This window comes from Acipenser ruthenus, chromosome 10, assembly GCF_902713425.1.
Source record: "Acipenser ruthenus chromosome 10, fAciRut3.2 maternal haplotype, whole genome shotgun sequence".
Taxonomy (NCBI): domain Eukaryota; kingdom Metazoa; phylum Chordata; class Actinopteri; order Acipenseriformes; family Acipenseridae; genus Acipenser; species Acipenser ruthenus.
This window is the reverse complement of record NC_081198.1, coordinates 14,047,931-14,064,204: the sequence shown is the minus strand read 5'-3', so window position 1 is coordinate 14,064,204 and position 16,274 is coordinate 14,047,931. Positions and strand designations below refer to the sequence as shown.

Here is a 16,274-nt window from a genome sequence, read left to right as displayed (position 1 = left end):
TCATAAAAATAAAACAAAACTGACAGAACTGGTTGGTGCAAGCCATCAGGAGACGCGTCAAAAATCACACCGGACATTTCCATCAATGCGTTCCATGTAAGTTTACCAACTAAAGCATCACCATTTTCTGTCAAATATTTATGATTAAGATTGTCGGCGTTAGGCAGTGTTTTAGCTGATGGACAGACAGTACTGTCGCACGAAGTCACCGATACATACCTCTGCAATAAACAGTGGCTGTCAAGCAAAGCACAGCGCTCTGACAAACTCATTAACACAGTCATTCTGTGCTCTCTTTTTATTAAAGCGTGTGTAAAAGCTGCATAAATGGATTGCTTTCCTCTCTGTTCACTTTCTTGTTTTAGTTTAATGTGTTACTTATTTTTTAGTATGTTCCTTTATTTGATACTCTAACATCTAAACATCTGCTGTATCCTAGGATACAGTGTAGGGCTGCTTATTACAATGTCGGAGTCAAAATAAAACAGCATTTTAATCAAATTATTGTGGATTACCTAGAAAATAGTACTGGGATAATACTGAATAATAGCCAACAATTGGGTATAAATCAGTAAAAACTGACGTCCAGTTAAAAAAAAAAAATTCTGTAATATTTCTGTAAAATTCGGAATAAACTGGAAACGTAGAACTCTACATATGTGAGACAGAAATGGGCATTACAGGGTTCACTTATTTAAATTTGGCATCTCACTGACCGAGAACTCGGTCCAAAAGTTATTTTAGTCAAACAAAAAACGTAATATTTAAAATTAACAATTGAGCGAGATGAATAATGCACGATATAGTCAAAGTGCATTGTATCCATGAAGGGTAAAGTGTACTTTCTTTGTTTTCTTAATTAGAGCAAGTGTAAGGAGTTTTAATTTCACATAGAGTGTGTACTTCTTTGTAACTGGATTTCTTCCTTTGATCTGGTAAATCAGGTATCAAGTGAATTTGGCTCTGAGGACTGTAATGAAATCACCGCACTAGCTGTTTTTTGTTCACATAAAGATCTGGGTTGCCACGACAACAACCGGATTTGACACAAAACCGTCAATTGGCTGTGGGTCTTCACAGACGCTGAAAATATACTAGTGGAACAAATTAGTTGTTGACAGAAGAAATACAATGCACAGGTAGAAAAAAGTTCATTAAAGTCTTAAAAGGGACGTCACATCATCCAGATGAATGAACCACTGTCCTGTTATGTCAGGCTAAGTGGCCACAGGGATAGGAGAGAAATGGTAGCTGTCATGAACTTGAGAAGTCTGGTCTCCCAGCTAGAAATCCCAGTACTGAGCTTTCTTAAGCAGACACTGGATAATGTATTTTGTACCAGTATGATATTTCATCAATCGAATGAATACACTTACCAAAGCACTCCTAGGACCATCAATATGAATGTGTGGTTCTATAAGCACAGTGACAGTGTCCCAATGGCTATACAGGAAGCCAACAACATCAGTTGGAGTGGGATTATATAGGCACGCACACCATTTTTTTTTTCTTTCAGCAGAACCTTTAAAGCCTTAATTACAATCCCAGAGTACAGACTGCTTTTTTTCCTAATTGACATTTTTCATAATGCCATTTTCTTGTTTTTGACATTACAAACTATCTGGCTTTTTTGCCCAGACACGGACTTTCCCAAACTTTCTATTATGGCTAAATTTAAACACCTTTAATCCAACACACATTCATTGCAAAGCACTTATTCTCATTTAACATATGAAACATTTAGGGCAAGGGTTTAAATTTTAAACAACACGCAGGATTCAGAACCATGCAAGGGCAACCATATACCAACACTAATAGGGAAGAAAGCTCAGCAGGCTGTCTCTATGGGGGTGGTGAGGGGACTGATCACACTGCATAAAGATGCTACAATGTATCATCTAAATTTATCATAGTCTGGTAAGATCAGGAACAAGTTTATTTGTACTTACCTCCCAATATTTAACCACTGAGGATCTCACCACAAATACTTCCAATGGTTTTACAAAACTACACACAACCTTGCTCCTGGTAGAGTACAGGGTTTCAATTAACTGCAGATGCAAATTGTTATTATTTTCTTTATTTCTGCACAAATGTCCAATTAGTAACATACATGTTTTTAGAACCAGCCAGCATAAATGTTTTAGAATATGCCTCCTTTTTTCAAAATGTCCCTTTCTGGGTCCAAGGAAGGAAGGTTCTGGTAATCTATCCATACTCATTTTAATGCTTTTGCTTCTCATCTGTCATGTGACCTCCACACTTTCTGGTAGTCCAAGAGTGCCTATATTTGTTTTATAATCCTATACATATTCAATACAAATTGTAAAACAATTGAAGAGGGTTTAATAGAAAGAAAAAATACACAGTATACTAATGCATAGGTTAATTAATTCATGCCTACTTGTATGAGCTCTTTTCATGAAATGCTTTTAGGCTTAAAACATTGTAGTCTTTGAAGTACTGAAGGTCACAGATGCCAGTTTTTGGAATGCTGCTAATAATCAGGGTTGTGCAAAAGGGGTTGAACAGCTTGTCAATTTGAGGCTAATATGTAAAGACTTTTACATTCATTATTGTATTGATTTTTATATTGAAATAGTACTTAAAGAGCTTGATTTAGTCTAACTGCAATTATTAAAGTAGATAAATACCAGCTACTCAATACCCATACTGATGATTGTTCCTAAATTAATCAAACAGGCACTTTCCTCCAAGGAGAATCTATAAGTATTCTCAGTCTTTTTTTTTTTTTTTCTTCTACACATGGTTTTTGGTGATCAAAAGTCTTAAGAATAGAAAATCATCTGAATGTCAATCTGTTGCTTATATAATGAATCATTTAGATTAGGTTACTGATATGATAAGTATTTATTTATGAAGAATTATTTATGTTATGAGGTGGCAATAAACACTTTCTACAAATTTAATTTCTCACTGATCAATAAAGCTGTTATGAATAACACAACCCACAATTAGTACAGAATTCATAAGCAATGTTTTTAATAAAATACAGCATTCCCTTTCCATGAAAGTGCCCACAGGTAATTTGGAGTTTTATGATCAAAGAACTTGACATGTGTTTTCCATTTCCATTTGTTATTGCTCTCTTTGCAATAAAAAAAAAAAAACATCTTTAAAATCCAACCCTCATATGAAAAACTGATCAGTGAAGGAGATGTCCGGCTCCTTTTCAGACGAGATTAAATTGTAAACACTGTGTTGGTACAGTTCTTGTGTGGACAGGTCGCAGCATTAATGAGAAATCAATAGCAGAGCCATTTAGCTGAGAACACTTGCGGTTTAAGAATGCAGCCTCCTCTGACCTGTGGGGGTTTTGTTTTCACAGCTGGAGGACCGAAGTCTGATGACAAAGCTTTCAGATATGTGATGGCATTTATAATGATGCTGACCTAGCTGCAATTGATACATTGCTGTTGTAACCATCTTACCACTGAGTAGACAAATCTATACACTGTTTTAGATCATGGGGAACTCGCCTCTACCTCTCCTGCTGTATATTCCTGATTGGTAGGGTTATAGAAGGGTTTCCCCAAGAACACAATATGATCACACAGTTATTTAATAATACTCTCAATACCACAATCATGTTCCAAGGAAAGAAAACACCTAAAAAGGAAGGCAAGAAAAGACGGTTCAGTTACTACAGATACACGCCCAGTTGTTTCAGTTAACAGCCTCTCCTGATAATTTAGGGAAACTTTCAGGTCTTTTATTTGTTCTTTTCGACTCTCATAGGAAAACGGACTGCACAATCGTTATGGGTGGTTTTAAAATGGCTTTCCAGGTTGCTCTGTTTCTTGACTGACACGGCCTTGACAGCCTCCTTATTTCAAATTAGACCCTCCAAACTATCACCATTGTACTATAGCGCGGGAGCAGGCTCGTGCTGGTACTGTTTTGACTGGCTGATTAACGTGTTATACGGAGACCACTCCTCGATTCTGCGGGACACATAATGAGGAACACTGCCCACAAATTACTTTCTTTAGTTGCCTTTATTATTGATCCAAGGACAGTTTGCAGACTTGCGTTAGAGGAGTCTTTGGAGACACAATTGCAACGGGAAATATGCACACAAAGTTGTATGACTGTCACCCTGTGTAAATACAGAACTCAGGTTTTTGAGGAGAAACAAAAATGGGTTTGTGGGGGGATGATGAAATTCCCTGGAACGCAACTTCCAAGAATCACACACAGAAGGACATCAGAAAAACAAGCAGCGCTTCAAGTTCACTGCTGCTAACCGAGGTGATATTTCATCAGATTTCAATTTTCTATAATCTTACGCAGCAATCAAGTTGATGGCTTTGTGATTAGATCCTGCCCTAGAAACTTGATATAGGGATTAAGTAGTGCTGCTATCCTTCAGAAATAATTAATATAATGTTCTCAATATGCCTCTTGGAATTCTGGTTTTAAAGAAAAGAGCAATAGGTACAAAATAGATCAGATATGAAGGGGGGGTGCTTTTTTGTTGTTATTAAAAATATATATATAGCCGGTTCGAGTCCAGGCTATTCCACTGCCGACTGTGAACGGGAGCGGTGGAGGGGCAGGCTTAGGTTGGCCAGGGTGTCCTCGGCTCACCAACGACCACTGTAATCTGGTCGGGTACCTGCAGGCTTGCCTTTAAGCTGCCCAGAGCTGCATTGTCCTCCGACGCTGTAGCTCTGAGGTGGCTGCATGGTGGGTCTGCAGCTTGAAAAGAAGCAGTCAGCTGACGGCACACGCTTTGGAGGACAGCGTGTGTTCGTCTTCGCCCTCCTGAGTCAGCGCTGGTGGGCGGTAGAGGTGAGCTGAGCCTAAAAATAATTGGCTATTCTAAATTGGGAGAAAATTATAATTAAAAAAATTGGCAAATACTACATTTATTTTTTTTAAAAAGACAAAAAGCTTGTGTTTTAAAACTTTAAGATTTCATGAAAAAAAATGTATGACAAGCCTTTCCTTCAATTACAATTTTTAAGTTAAGTATCGAGGTTTGGAATTTATGTGGTAGTGCAGAAATACAAATGTAGCTGTAATCTGCAGTCATCTCAGACTGTAGCTACCCAAGGGATGCCATGTCACTGTACATTTCTTAGCCATGTACACAGGAGAAGTTTCAAGCTGTAATGCCCCAATTGCAAACCCTACCCTAATTACTCAATTTTTCAGAAAATAAATTACTCTGCAGTAATCAGCTAATTTTAAATGCTGGACTGCAGTCCTTGTTATTAAAAGGGTAATATCAGTGGTTTGTTACACAGAGAAGAAGTGATGCCCTCAGCATCAAACGGCTGTGGACTTGTCCAGACATTCAGGTGTAACTTCCATTAGAGATGGGGTTGGAAGTTCATATCCTGGGGAGAAACAGAAGATTGGCAGATATATTTTCTATCCCCTAATAAGAATAAAGTACTGAAAGGCACAGGACAATTACATGTTTTCTTCAGCTCCTCCATACACCACCTCATCTTGTTAGTTTTGCTTCCAATGGGATTTGTAGTATTTTAGACACTGTGGCCGTCTGTCCATCTACTGAAGAACAAAAACCCAATGTGTAGGCAAACCTCACATATATATCTGAATCATACAGTACCTGCCTCAGCTGTGACTCATTGGTAGAAATGCATTACACAGTACTACGCATAAATGTTCTAAACAAGAAAACCTGTATGTTATTCCACAATACTAATATATATATATTATATATATATATAAACACAAGTAAAATACCTGTCAGCCAATGCAATATTCAAGAAAACAAACATCTGCTAAACTGTGAAATAACTATATTCACTAACTTCAGCACACAATAGCTATCAATTCAAATTCATTGGCATCTTCCCTGGCTCACATCCTATCTAGTTTTGTTCAGTGTCAAACTTAAAGGTGGAAAGAGAAATCATCTGAACCACCCAGTCTCCATTCATTCTTTTACCTGCAGAAAACAGGAGATGTTTTCTTATTTGCTGGCTACTAGTTGGCTAAAACAAAAAAGTAAGGATGTAAAATAACAATATGACTCATAACTGTACAAAGCCCAGTAGTCTTACCTTAACTTTTGCCAACCAATACCAATTATCGGAACGATAAAATTAGTTTCGGTTTAGAATATATCGATACGATAACACTTTCTATCCTAACTCACTTTTCAACACCAGTACAAGACTGATACTTTTGTGATATACCTGTCCACATCTAAGCTGATTTATATTGATACACTTACAAAGATATTCTGTATTACACCAAGATACTCAACTCCACTGATTCTCTATGGGGACCTCCGTCACGCTGCAAGCAAAGGGTTGTGGGATATAGAGCTCGCGAGAAGATGTTCTATTGACAGTTAATGGAGTGCTATCAGATTGAGCTGCTTTGAGCTTATTTTATCGATGTTAAAAAATATAAAGAACTTGTGAAGTCTATTTTACTATTGACCATAGTGTCTTGACAACAAACATGGTAATGATGACATAGCGTAATCTAGATGAAAAAATGCACTTTTCTGAAGGTTCCGATCGCAACTGTACCGGTACAAAAAACTTGCTCTTGTCTTAGTTTCGTATCGATACAGTTATACTGGTACGACACCGGTATAAAAATGCAAGTGTGAACAGGGCTAAACATATATAAAATTACTAAAATTCCTGTAAGGAAAACAAAATAGAAAATTCAAGAGTACAAAAGATTGAGGCCTAGATTAAATTTTTGCTACAATGCAAAATTTTGTGACATAGATGGAATATTTTTTTTTTTTAAATAGAAAATGTCCTTTAGCAGAGGGCTGACAAGTACAGTATGACACACAGATGATCTGTACTTTAGTCACTGTACTTATTCAAATCTGTTTTTAACAAGTCATGCAGAACACTGTCTGACAGTGTGGAATGCTCCTCTCCTAGGAATTAACATACATCTTGAAACATGTGCGACCTATTCAGGACAGTCTCAGTCTAGGTTGAAACATTGTTATACCACAACACAAAGGTACTTTCAATGTTAAATAAAGCCAGACCAAAACAAAACTTAAACAATGCAAAACATCTTGAAAACTATACCGCACAATTACCCTGTCTCTATAACCTACATATTACAAATAAGTATCATCAGAGTTTTCTTTTTCTTTTTTTTTTTCCATTATAATGCTTCCGGACCAAGTCAAAACTGCACAGACAGGACAGAAATAATGCGAAACCTCTTGCAAACTAGCACACAAGTCTCTATAGTCCACATGTCACTCTGGTCTGGACAGAACGCACTCTGAGAAAAGCACAATTTTATGGCAATGTTTTTTATGCATAGTAAAGAAAAAGTGGGTGTTTGGATGCAAGGGAGATAAAAAAATGATTTTACTGTTCACACAGCAAGTAAGAGACCAAACAATACATCGGAGAAAAGGTGAAACGTGCACAAATCAAAAGGTAAGCAAAGCAAAAGTAAGCTTTCATATCTATCAATATTTCCTTTAAAGCCCATGGCAATACTAATAAAAAAACGACCTTGTAATATATATCCCCCAATGTGGCATATATAACGTATACTACAGAAACTTTATAGTATGTGTTTTCTCCAAATCAAATATTGTGCCTCCTAGAATCACGGATAATGAACTGATGTTTTCTCCTGAATAGCACCGAGATATCTGAGCAGCACCTCATCAGGTTAGGGAACTGCAGCTCTCCAAAGAGTGGCAATAATGATTCATGGGTGCTTTTCATATGAAAGTTACCTGGAGGATTAGTCATTAGTCAATCACTGTAGAGCAGGTAAACAGAAGGGCCTTATAATTAAACATGAAGATAAAATAAATTAAAACGCCCCCTTAACACCCTCTTACTCAATACATTTTAAATAAAGCCATGATCATTATTTCATTAGGATTACCACAAAAAAAAAAAAACATTTTAAAATTAAGAAGAAACAAAATTGTGTCAGTTGCAAGATTCATTCCTTGGCTTCTATGTCAATGTGGTCCAGAAAGTCATTAAAGTTACCATGGGGAGGGAAAACACAATTAGTATGCACTCCCAAGTAGGGATGCAAGTCGGTTATAATTGGTTCGGTTTTTCACCTGACATCCAGTCTTTTTTTGTTAAAAAGGCTGTATGGTCCAGTGGTAAAAGAAAAGGGCTTGTAACCAGGAGGTCCCCGGTTCAAATCCCAGCTCAGCCACTGACTCATTGTATGACCCTGAGCAAGCCACTTAACCTCCTTGTGCTCCGTCTTTTGGGTGAGAGGTTGTTGTAAGTGACTCTGTAGCTAATGCATAGTTCACACACCCTAGTCTCTGTACGTCGAATTGGATAAAGGCATCTGCTAAATAAACTAATAATAACAAATGTATTTTCTTTCAATACGGTTTTGGCCAGATTAGCATCATTATAAAAAAGAAATTGTATTAGGTCTACACAGAATAATTTAACAGACGCGACAGACTCAACCATTTTTTTTTTAACTCAAAATTACAGCATCAGCTTTTTCACTTCTAAAGGGCTATACACACTATAGCATATATTTGCAGGGTTTTTTACACCCGACGTTTTGCTGCTATTTTTGTATTCAGACTTGTGCGTCAAATATCACAGGCAAGATGGGGGAACGTCTGATTATAGCAGTGCAGAACATCTTGTTCTTTATGACAAGCAGCACAAGAAATATCTCGATAAAAGAATACAAACAGAAATAATGAGAAAATAGGAGGAAATCGGAAAGTAAGCACTATTGGTATATTAAAATAAACAAACTGGTTTTGACTACAGGATTTTGTTAGGAGTGTAGCTTCTAGTGCCATGAGATCCGCGGGCCATTATTACATATATTCCACGCATCCTATAGCTGTATGCTATGGTGGTGAAGGAGTCGCCAGTAACAAGGTATCTGTGAGAAATCAAAAAATAAAACATCAGAATGCACTGAAATGATTGCGTTAGGTAGTCCTATCTATTTTGTTTAAACAATATTTTTGTTGCCAATAACTAGGCTTGCTACTATTTGATTTTGATTTTTTTGCCAAATCGACGATTAATATCATTTATTTTATTATATTTTATAATGATAACTTCTTGAATTTCATAACTACGTAAATACATACAACATAATTTGTCGTGGCATCCGGTGTGAATAGGCCTTTATTGGTATTGTTCAGTTTGGAATTTTACGAAAATGTCGGTTTTGGTTTAGTAAAATCATAACCGTTACATCCCTACTCCCAAGGTACTGGTATGTATTATTAAACTGCACTTGTTTAATCAAGAACAGGTTAGCACATGGATTTGCTTTGGGAGATAACTAATCAATTAGCTAATCACTCAATAATGTACAGAGTAAGAAAAGGGCATTTGATTATCAGTTTCCAGCAATGTCACTGACTTCTCCCCCTATGTGACACAATTACAACTTAACAGTAAAAAAATGCAAAACGATCCTTCAAACCAAACAGAAATGTTTACTTACCTTTAAAAGTATTTCATGGAAAAGCCACCGATTTTAACACAAATCCACCGCTAAATCCAAACACAGGTTGACTAAAGTAATGTTATTTTAGTGTCACTTTCATGTCAAGTAAGGTGACCAAAATATAAAACATTAGCTCTGTCAATTCCTTGAACATGAGCAGTTAGTCAACTTACGCCGATATTCAACCCTTGCCAATGAACCACCACAGTCCTCCTTCCAAACAAAAATATAAGGAAGGCGTAATGTTTTCATTTAACTAACATGGCTTATGATCAAGAATGAAATGCTAAATCGCAGGTGGTTTTACAATATGCATGCACTTGTTTTGTGAATTATTATTTGATCGGGTTTGCAGTAAACATCAAAATCTTTTGCAGCTTCTTATAAAACAATACATGTACCACAGAACAGCAACCTAGTACAGCAAAATATGTTTTCTAAATCTTCAAACTACAGGTTAATACTCTTCAGTGCTTTCACCAGTAGTTAAAAGTTATACTGAGAAACTAAGCATAAAAAGTACTTTAATGTGTATTATCTATCTACCTATCTATATATAAATGCTTTAAAGATTGATCATTCTTTAAAGCATTTTTTTTTTTTTTTTTTTTTACATTTGAAGGAAACAACTTGTGGGAGACAATAAGAAATCGTAGTTACTGTAGCACTCCTTTAAATGTCGTTTTAATAAGTGTTCAGATGGATTCAGATTACTTTGATCCTCGTTTTTTCAGGGTGAATATAACTGCCTGCAAAATATTCTGGAAATACGAAGTAACTCGGACTTCCACAACATCAATACCCTTTTATGTCCTTGCTTCTTGGTATTTGCAATAATTGAATGTTGGTGTATTTAAATTCCACATCAAAGAGCTTCCTGCAAAAAAAGCATGCACTGCTTAACAGAGCTTTCCCCAAGTCAATTATTCTGAATTTAGACACTCCGACCTCCACAGTCTCATGGGTGGACCCAGTTTAAAGCAACAGCAGTCTAGAAAACTTCCCCCGTTTTATCACAAAGTTAAAACCGACAGGCTGCACACCGTAACAGCAAACAGAAACCTTCCATGTTAACCTGAAATGAAGATTTCAGAAGCAGCCTGCCAAAGAACTACTGACAACAGTTACTTCTCAAGGGGAGCTGGTGAAATATGTACGTGGCGAACCTCGGTTCCCACAAGCAGGGGCTTCTCAGAGGTGGAGGTCGGACGTGAACCCAGGACCTCCGCTTTGAAGCATAGCACCGATACTGCTGTACAAAAGAGCCAGGCTCCCTTGCAGGAGCAGATATCGGGCTTATGTCTGCATGTTTTAGATTGCATCACCTACCAGCCCTGACCCCTACCCCTGTGCACGTTACATATATAAGGGCTATCAAGTGAAAAATTAATCTTGAGATTAAAAAAATGAATCAGAGGGGATCCCGAGTGGCGCATCCAGTAAAGGCACTCCGCGTGGAGTTCAGGATGTGCGCTATAGCCTGGAGGTCGCCGGTTTGAGTCCAGGCTATTCCACTGCCGACCGTGGACGGGAGTTCCCAGGGGGCGGCGCACAATTGGCTGAGCACATTATGTAGCAACGCACTCCAACTGAAGGACTTTTTAAAAACATTCTGATGGTTCATTGGATAGAAGAAATGCTCTTTTAGAAATTTAAGATCGCTGCAAACCCAAGAATCAAGGTAAGTACGATACTAGAACCAGTTATGTTGGCTATCTACTGACTGCAGACCTGTTAACATTGTAGCTTTGTTTTATTTCAATAACTACATCTATTTTTAAACAATATTATTTACAATTATGGAGGATATAACCGTTACTCAGTGAATGTTTTGTTTTATTTAGGCAATTTCAAGTTATTAATAAAAAGAGAATTATTATTATTTAAGCGGAAATGAAAAACATCAGTTTATGAGTAAAGGGAACTTTAAAGACAACTGATAATTGTAAATCCAGTCAGGTGATTAATAAACTGACTCCACTGTGATTTTGCTGTTGGATCAAACAATTTAACAACAATGCTGGATTGTAAATAAATCTAAAACGATAAAGAAAATCCAGAAATAAGAGAATTGGGTTGTTTGATGATGATGATGATGATGATGATGATAGCATCAGTAATAAAACAAAATTAAATGAGATGGATTCACTAACTGTATCAATTAAATATGCAATTAAAACAAAGATGAACAGATTCAGCTTTTTAAATCAAGATTAAATTGCTATTAACATTATGAATCAGTTGACAGCCCTAAATTTATATATATATATATATATATATATATATATATATATATATATATATATATATATATATATATATATATATATATATATATATATATATATTATATATATATATAGACGCACGCACACACAATAAAAATGCAACAGTCTAAGTTTTCATCAATAGCTCATTGGGCACATACATAATGTTATTTACATTTTAAATAGTGAGCAGATATATTTGTTGATTGTTTGAGTAGTATTGTTCCTTGGGATAACAAAATACTGAGCTCAAGTCATGTGATTTCATAAAAAGGCCAGGTGCTTAGTGTTTGGTATTTGAGTTAATTGCCAAAATGAGTTGATTAAGAATGTGTGTAAATAGTCATTCGAAAAGACATGATTTTAATTAACACAAGAACAGCGAAAGATATGACCATGCCCCGCTTGAGTAATGAAGATCGCCTGGTTGCTATCAGCATGATTGAAGGCGGCCTGTCTGTGAGAGAAGTTGCCCAGAGAATGAGATGTTCTGCTTCAACAATCAGCAGACTAGTCCAGAGAAACCAGGAAACCGGCTCTGTGAGGGACAGGCCACATCCTGGAAGGCAGAGGGTCACCGACCCAGGACCGTCACATCGGACTGAACCATCTGCGTAATCGTTTTCAGACTGCTGTGGCTACAGCATGAGAAATCCCAGGAAAAAATAAAACGCGTATCAGCACAATAAATGTAACTCGCCATCTGCATGAAAATGATTTGCATGCTTGGAGGCTGTTCAGGGGTAACATGTTGACAGCTGAGAGACGAAATCGCCATCTTCTGTGGGCCAGATAACATCTGAGGTGGTGGCAGAGAGAGTGGTGGAGTGTTTTATTCACCGATGAATGCCGTTTTGCCCTTGACAGACCTGACCGAAGACAACGTGTGCAAAGACGTCGTGGCGAGCGTTATGCTGACTGTTGTGTTGTTCAAGCCAACCAGCTGCACAGGAAGAGTGTCGGAACATCCCACAGCAGTCTATCCAGACGCTGATCAGGTCTATGCGTCAACACTGCCAGGATTGTGTTAATACTCAGGGAGGCCATGCCGATACTAACTTTAATGTTTTCATTTTGGCAGTGTGTCACGTTTCAGAATAAAAACTTATCATGATTCTTTGATCTGGCAGAAAATCCAGAACTGGGTACCCGCCGAGAAATACCCGGGTCTTTTTCGGGTAATGATTATTAAAAAACAAACAAAAAAAACCACATATATTAATGTTTTTACTGCGTGATACATATTTAAATACTATGTAGTATACATACATTTAGTCCCTTCAGATCTGTCGACTTGTATAGCCTTTATAAGCACTGAACACATAATAATAATAATAATAATAATAATAATAATAATAATAATAATAATAATAATAAAATGGCTAGCTTTTTTTGGAAGCTAAAGGATGAGACGCTGCTAAAGAAGACGGCATTGGTCGAATCGTTTGTCTACTTCTTATAGTTTTCCCTCTGAATGATAGGAGTATTTGCAGTTTTGGAGAAATAAAAAAACTGAACTGAAGAATAGCATACCCAAACACAGTAAGTGAAAGGGCAGATGCAGTTACATTCTAAACAGCAGTAAAACATCAACTATGGTACACTGAAGACACACTAAACACATGCATTATTCTGCATGGTCAGTAAACAGGACACTAAACACATGCATTATTCTGCATGGTCAGTAAACAGGATACTGTGATCAGGTCTGGTCTCTAGAATTGCAGGGAATAATTTAAAATCCACTGCAGAGACATTTTAGGCATTCTTGGACTGTTGGGAGCCCTAATTGTAAGTTACCTGTACAAAGGATATGTGGTTAATGGATATGCAATGTGACGCTTAAATTATGCATTAGAATTGCCTATTTTTTATACTAAGATAAGATTATGTATTTTTAGCAACATTTATACAAATATTAACTGATATAAAATCTGTGTTACAGTGACTAACATGTATAGGCTGTGCATTTGAACAGAAACAATGATTTAAATATTGTACTGAATAGTACAGTGTTATTCCCAACTAAAACATTAGTACTGTAATCTGACCAATATGTTGTGACAGCTGGGTCAGAGTACAGTTTTGCCCACCCATACCGATGTAGCCCAACACTTTGCTTAGAATAAGACAACTGCATTTCAAGTTCCACGCATGATTTCTCAAACAACTCCTACCAACTTGTCAAAAAATATAGAATAATAATGTGTATATTTCAGATTCCTCCGGTATGTTACATTTTATTGAATTACGGTATTGAAGGAGAAAAAAAAAATACAAGTATTTACGCAAATATACACCGGGGACCAATAAATAAACATTAAGCATTATGGAGGCCTCAAATTAAACACAATCACATCTCAGTTAAAAAAAAAACAAAACAAAACAAAAAAAAACACACAACAACAACAACCAAATCGAAACCTTTCTTGTTGTGCCATCACGCGAAGAATGCAAGCGTTTATTGAACTGTCCATTACGGAGTTAGAAAGGTGAGTGGTCTAAACCGCAGCCAGCCCATTTCCCTTCGCATGCACAATTCCAAGCTCAGACAAAAACACTTCCTTGAGCCGCCACCTTATGTTATATTTCCCTCAATACATAACGTACTCTGTCGTGACTCGTTTCTGGGACTAAAGTCCTAGATCCAACTGTGTTGTACAACTTTTAGAATGCTTACCCGTATTCGTCTCATAGCAGCAACTATTTCCACCCTGCTGTTTGGTCTGGGCACATCCAGACTACCAATGTACTGGAAAAAAAAGAAGAAAAAAAAAAGATTAAAATCAGATAATTTCCTCGTATTAGTGAAATTCTGAATATTTATAAGCATCAGCTATACTGTGGTACTAAGAAATTTGAGATTACTGCACACAGTACTGGCACAGTCTGGTGTTAATCCCCTGTTTTCAGGATACACATGTATGCTACATTTAACTAAAACTATTGAAACTCAAAAGCGGGAAACAAAAGTTATCGAAAGTGTACCAAGAAAAAAGCGTCAGGTAACAGCAGTTGGCTAACAACATTCAGGGTTTTATTAATTTCGTTTCAAACTCAAATGTTTATTTTACTGCTGTTTTTTTTTTTTTTTTTTTTTTTTTTTTTTGTAATTTATATGAAACATACCTTGGCTTCAAAATTGATCCCATGTTGGAATGCCTCTTCGTTGTGTAAAGGAATCCTTAAATCGTGACCATCATCCACTAAATTGTATTTGGTTTTAGCTGGCATGGTCTCTGTAAGGTGCTCCAGAGTCTTTAAAACCCCCCAAAATAAATACAAATAAAAACAAAAAGCGTTTAGATGCAAGCAACAGGGTCAAATTAACCTAACAGAACTTTTTAACTCCAGCGGTCCATTGCAGGGAGTCTCTCAAAGGTCACCGTAGTGATATCCTGTCCAATACAGGTACCCTTGTAACTTTGTAGCAATTGTAAAACACACAAGATGACTTGCGTTCAGTTGAATAAAACAGTTATGTTGCTTCAGTAAACAAGGTTCTTTCTGGTGATTATAATTCCTTTGAAATAGAATATGTGAGATGATTTTCCAGCGTATAGACCACTGTGGAATTGCAGTGTTTTCCTTGCCCGTGTTTCTTCCATTTACAGCAGCGCCATGTCTGGTTTACACACACACACTCCGACGGATAATTCGGGAAGAGACGCCGATTGGTCGGATGTGGGAATTCCGCCTGTTTCCATTGGCCAGAAGCTACATCATGGATTTGTGGGTGGGGAAACTGACTCCTTTTCCTCATTCATTTTAACCTGACCATCAAGAGACACGGTGTATGGCACCTAGTGGTACCAGGGCCCCTGGAAATGAGGAAAACAAATGTTAGCTCTTCCCAAAGTTGATAAAGTGGTAAGACAGAGCTGTTGTCGGTGGTTTAATTGGGTTATTAACCTAAGAACAGCTGCACTTGTGTTGAGCCATTGACAGTCATTTTTGTCCCACTGGGAATAATAAAGGGGTATTATTTAACATTTTCTCTTGGCATTGCACTGCAACGAGTAAGTATAGGGTTAGGGAAATTTTGGGCAATGAATAAACAAATAATGTTTTTATGTTTGTTTCTTACACCTTCAGTAGGCTACAGTTTATAATCTACCAATAAGTGACTGACAATAGAGCAGGTATTTGTTGGTAGAATTTGTGAGCCTCATGCAAGCTAAGAATGGAACTAATGTTTATCCACTGTTGTGTTTTTGGTCTATTAATCTTTCATTCCTACCAACAATACACTGATGATATTCATAGATCTCACCCAGTCTCTTGAGATCTCAGACTTGTTTGCTATCATACTAGGAATCTTCTCATATTGCAATGCTCAACCAGTAATGCACCAGTTTCAGGGTAAGCAAACAAATATCAAGAGAAAAGAAAAGAAACACATAGCATACAAATCTGTTAACAATGTGCATTATTGTGGGACTTTGGCTATGTTTCCAATGACTTAGAACCCAGAGTGGAACATTCTTTTTCTAGATTTCTGATGTCATCCTTCAACTTCAAAACAAATAACAGCCAGGGAAA

General features: G+C 36.9%; 1 protein-coding gene across 7 annotated transcripts in view; it reads right to left on the bottom strand.

The window, feature by feature from the left end:
* Window positions 1-15,474, bottom strand: part of LOC117413695 (carboxyl-terminal PDZ ligand of neuronal nitric oxide synthase protein-like) — a 109,386-nt gene extending 93,912 nt beyond the window's left edge. For 3 of the 7 annotated variants that reach the window (XR_009329670.1, XM_034023000.3, XM_034022984.3), the window contains exons 1-2: window positions 14,862-15,474; window positions 14,413-14,484 (exon numbers count right to left, since the gene is read on the bottom strand). Coding sequence is in view for 6 of the 7 variants with exons in the window: in XM_034023000.3 (XP_033878891.1) it covers window positions 14,413-14,484; window positions 14,862-14,966 (177 nt within the window). In the remaining variant the exon portion in view is untranslated. The remainder of the gene's footprint in view (window positions 1-14,412; window positions 14,485-14,861) is intronic. The other 4 variants (XM_059031827.1, XM_059031826.1, XM_034022992.3 and 1 more) reach the window with 2 other exon arrangements.
* Window positions 15,475-16,274: the final 800 nt, after the last annotated feature.